The following is a 4,425-nucleotide window of genomic DNA, read 5'->3' on the forward strand; positions in this document are numbered from 1 at the left end:
TCAACAGAATTCCTGCGTCGCTTACGCTGCGTGTTGACAGGCGGAGCTTCGACCTGCGCAGAGGTTCAGGCTGCTGAACGCTCTCCCATCGCTGGAGTGTCTGACGATCATCTGCAGTGACACCACAAGCATCCCCCCTTCAGCCACAGCACCTGCCTTCACTCAGGAGGCTCCATTTGAGCTGCCAGAACCTCCCTATCCATCATTTTCTCCCACACCTGCAGCTACACACTCTGGATGTTCGTCACTCACCAGGTATATGTCCGTATCACCTTATGTATATGTGTATCTCATTCATATATATACACGCTATTTCCTTAAGGGTAACTGTCTCCACGTTTGTTTTTATGTTTTTGTCTGCATTTTCATGTCTCAGGTTACAACTTTGGAGACTTTGATTGCTAAGGATATTTGACAGCGAGGATTTGTTATCGCACTGCTAGCTCATACCGTGGGCATTTCACACAATTTGTTATTGTACTACTTATCGGTTTAATTTTGTAATGGGAGCTTGGCTATTGTGCTCTTTACAATTAGTGTTCTATACCGGCTTTGTATCCTGTCTTTAGGCAGTAATAGCAGATTGTGAAGAGTGTTGTAACATTGGTGAATATCAATTGTTCGTTTTAAAATGGATTACTGTGGATCACTTCGTACAATTATACGCTGCAGCAGTAACAGTGGTTTAAATAGCTACAATGTTCTGCCATTAGCCATTCACTGCGCTCCTCTACCACTGTTGAGCAATGTTAGAGGATGCAAACCCCATCTAGTCGAATGTGATTTTGTTCGGTCCAATAAAAAGTACGTCGTGGTATCAAATCATTTCTGATCGTTGGATCTAACAGTGTACATCCTACTCAGTTAGATCTAATGGTACAAAACGATTTGGTATCTCGAGTTACTAGTACCTAGAGATACCTTTTGTTGGACCGGACTAAATCTCTACTTGAATTATATGGATCTGTTTTGGGTTTCCAAATACGTTGCCGACACATTGACAATTATGCTTCACATCCTGAAGACTGTAAAGCTGCTATAATATGTTTAAAAAGGTCCTACTAAGCTCAATCCCAGGATTCGTCTTCAGTCCTCCGATTACTTTGCAAGGGTTTGATTGCCGCTAGTAGAACTGCAACCTTTTTCACCTACCTAACCGTTCCAACAAATGGCATGACGGGTCGTTTCAAGTTTTAGCACCACAAATAAATAGTACTGTCTCCGTTTCATAATATAAGATGTTTGACTTTTTTTTATTATAACGTTTGATCATTCTTCTTATTCAAAAATTTAGTACAAATATAAAAAATAACAAGTCGTGCTTAAAATTCTTTTGATAATAAAGTAAATCACAAGCAAAATAAATAATATTTCCATAATTTTTCAAATAAGACAAATGATCAACAAGCAAAAAAAGTCAAACATCTTACATTATAAAACGGAGGGAGTACCCCGTCCCTAAATGTTTGACGCCGACTTTTTTATATACGTTTGACTATTCGTCATATTCAAATTTTTTTTCCAAATATGTAAAACTATATATATATACATAAAAGTATATTTAACAATAAATAAAATGATATAAAAATAATTAATAATTACATTAATTTTTTTTGAATAAGACGAGTAGTCAAACATGTATAAAAAAGTTAACAGCGTCAAACATTTAAGAACGGAAGGTGTATTATTTGGAAACGCCTATTCCTCAGGTGATTGAAAATTTTGTATTTGTCGATCAAATCCATCAATCATTGGATCTTCATCCAACCGCACAGTGCAACAAGCACATTAAAACACACAAACCCCAAAAGCCACAAAATGAGTTGGTTTATGGACTGCCTATTATAATGGGTTTTGGACTTAGACTTGTAGGCCGCTAAGGATTTAGTACATGTTCAGTCTTCAATAACTAGTTGAATAGGCTTGATCTTATTGGATTACTTTTCTATCTCTTATATCGTTGCCCTCGTTATGTCAGTAAAGATAGAGGGTCCTTGATATATTAGGGTGTAGCAGATTGTGTAAGATCTATATTGTGCTATGTTTACACAATATAATACACAAAACAGTAAAAGTGAGGTGTTATCTTGCATTGAATATTCGTACGTGGATAACCCTTATCTTCTGCCAATCAATGGTCTAGGCTTCTCGTTTGCTATCATATGTATTTACTATCAATCTTGATCACCTATAGTTAGCATGCTAGGTAGGAAGGCACTGAGAATTTTTTAAAGATTCATTGGACCTAAACATCGAAGGTCATGAAGATCAGGTTTATCTTTAGACAAACTTTCAAGTTTGGCAATATTCAACTTGGCGAATACCGCACGTTTTCCTTTATCGACTTGGAATTAAACCAGTCGAGAGAGGAGGATTTCTAATCTCTTAGAATCTATTTTCATACCATAAAACTTATCCCGGGAGTCATGGTGGATCAAACGGGCTCTCTATCTTTTTTTTTCTATTTTCCAGATATCCAATCCCATCATATATACCATCAATCTCATATTATATGACTATCAAACAAACAAATGATCCCGTTATTGTACGAAATACAGCACGCTGCCAAATAAAAAAGCTACATAAAAATATAAAATTAGCTGAAACAATCCAAATTAGAAAAATTCCGGCCAAATTAAGCCCATCAAATCCAACCGTATCAGTATCACACAACCACACCCACAGCCGTGCTTGATCTACATAAACTCGAATCCCGATAACCAATAAAAAAAATGGCCCAACGCAAGTAACTGCGCCATCACCTGCCCTCATTAAATTAAACTCCTTAACTAATCACTCCATTAATTAACTAATCACTCCAATTAACCAATCCCCTCCCAACCGATCGGGGCCGTCCATCCGCGATCCAACGGTGGATACACCCCCACCGACCCCACCAAACCCACTCGTACACACGCCGCCGCCGCCGCCGCAGAAGATCCAGCCACACCTAATCCGCAGTTATAAGACGAGCGGGGCCCACCTGACCTCGCTTAAAACCGAAGGAAACGAAGCAGAGAAAAAACCGGGAGAGAAAAAAAAAAGAAAAGAAAAAAAAGAAAAAGGGAAGAAAAATAAGAGAAGAGTCGAGAAGCTTTCGCTTTGGAGGTTGGGAGTTGATGGGGAGGGGCAAGGTGCATCCCTCGCCGTCGCCGGCGGCGGCGGCGGCTGGTGGCGGTGGTGATGGAGGTGGCTGGGAGACGGCGGAGGCGGTGCTGATGAGGGTGCTGCCCGTGGCGGTGCTGGCCATGGCGGCGCCGCTCGGGCCGGAGGGGAAGGAGGTGCTCGCGTACCTGGTGCTCGCGTCGCTGCGGTCGACGTCGCCGGCGAGGGTAGGGGAGGGGGAGGAGGAGGAGGGGAAGTGTAAGGGAGGGAGTGGGAGGGTGGTGGTGGCGGGGGCGGCCCACCCGCCGGAGCTCGGGTGCGGGTGCTTCGGGTGCTACACGGCGTACTGGTCCCGGTGGGACGGGTCCCCGGAGCGCGACCGCGACGCGATCCACCGCGCCATCGAGGCGTTCGAGGAGCACCTCGCCCGCAAGGAAGAGGAGGAGGACGGCGGCGGCGGCAAGGCCTCCGCCCGCCGCCGCAAGAAGCGCGGCAAGGAGAAGAAGGGCAAGGCGAAGGTCGCCTCCTCCTCCGCCGCCCAGCCCCCGCCTCCGCCTCTGCCTTCTAGCGTCCCCGAGAAGGTGGAGACCTCCTCCTCATCATCCTCCGCCGCCGCCGCCGCTGTCCCCGTCGCCGGGGAGTGGGAGGAAGCAGCGGAAGAAATGAAGGCCGCCGCCGGCGACGGCGTGGTGGAGGAGGAGCGGAGGCGGCGAGGATGGGGCGGGGTGGCCGGCGTGTTCAGCTGGAGGGGGTGGAGCCTGTGGGGGTCCCACTAGTCGGTGAGGCACTGCAGCCACACCCAATGCATTTTCTGCTTTAGTTGGTGAGGTGTACCTGCAAAAAAATTTTCCTGCTCTATGGGGTTTTAGGTTGATTAGGAGATGCTTACTCAGCCCAAATTAGCAAATTAGCATGACGATGATAACAATAATGATGATCATATGCTGCATGTGGTGATCATGTGTTTGGTTTGTTGCATGTGTAAATATTTCAGTCTAGTCAGTGTGTAAATATGTGTAGTATCTGCAACCAATGTGAATACCCCCTGTAGTACTATCTACTTGAATTATTCCCCTGTTTAGCACAGCAATTTTTTGTTGGCCATCACCCGAGAATGAGATTGGTTACCTCACTTGAACCAGATGAATCTGGAATCCATCTTGAAATGGTGACGATTCGTTCGAAATAGACTACACGATTTAATTACAAAACGACTACACGATTTAATTACGCACACATCTTTGGTAGTGTCTTTGGGCTAGTCCTCCCGATTGTAGTCAGGCAGGCATACATTTCTTGGTCAAATGCAGTAGTCCAAAT

General features: G+C 44.6%; 1 protein-coding gene across 1 annotated transcript; it reads left to right on the plus strand.

Annotated features, from left to right (window-relative positions):
* The first annotated feature begins 3,013 nt into the window (after nt 1-3,013).
* Nucleotides 3,014-4,267, plus strand: LOC102717196. Its single transcript, XM_006663394.3, has one exon. The coding sequence runs from the start codon at nt 3,120-3,122 to the stop codon at nt 3,879-3,881; it is 762 nt and encodes a 253-aa protein (XP_006663457.1). The 5' UTR covers nt 3,014-3,119; the 3' UTR covers nt 3,882-4,267.
* Nucleotides 4,268-4,425: the final 158 nt, after the last annotated feature.

Source organism: Oryza brachyantha, chromosome 11 (genome assembly GCF_000231095.2).
Source record: "Oryza brachyantha chromosome 11, ObraRS2, whole genome shotgun sequence".
NCBI classification, from domain to species: domain Eukaryota; kingdom Viridiplantae; phylum Streptophyta; class Magnoliopsida; order Poales; family Poaceae; genus Oryza; species Oryza brachyantha.

What these genes read in the sequence shown, in the direction of transcription:
- LOC102717196 (XM_006663394.3), top strand. Translation starts at nt 3,120, where the DNA reads ATGGGGAGGGGCAAGGTGCATCCCTCGCCGTCGCCGGCGGCGGCGGCG.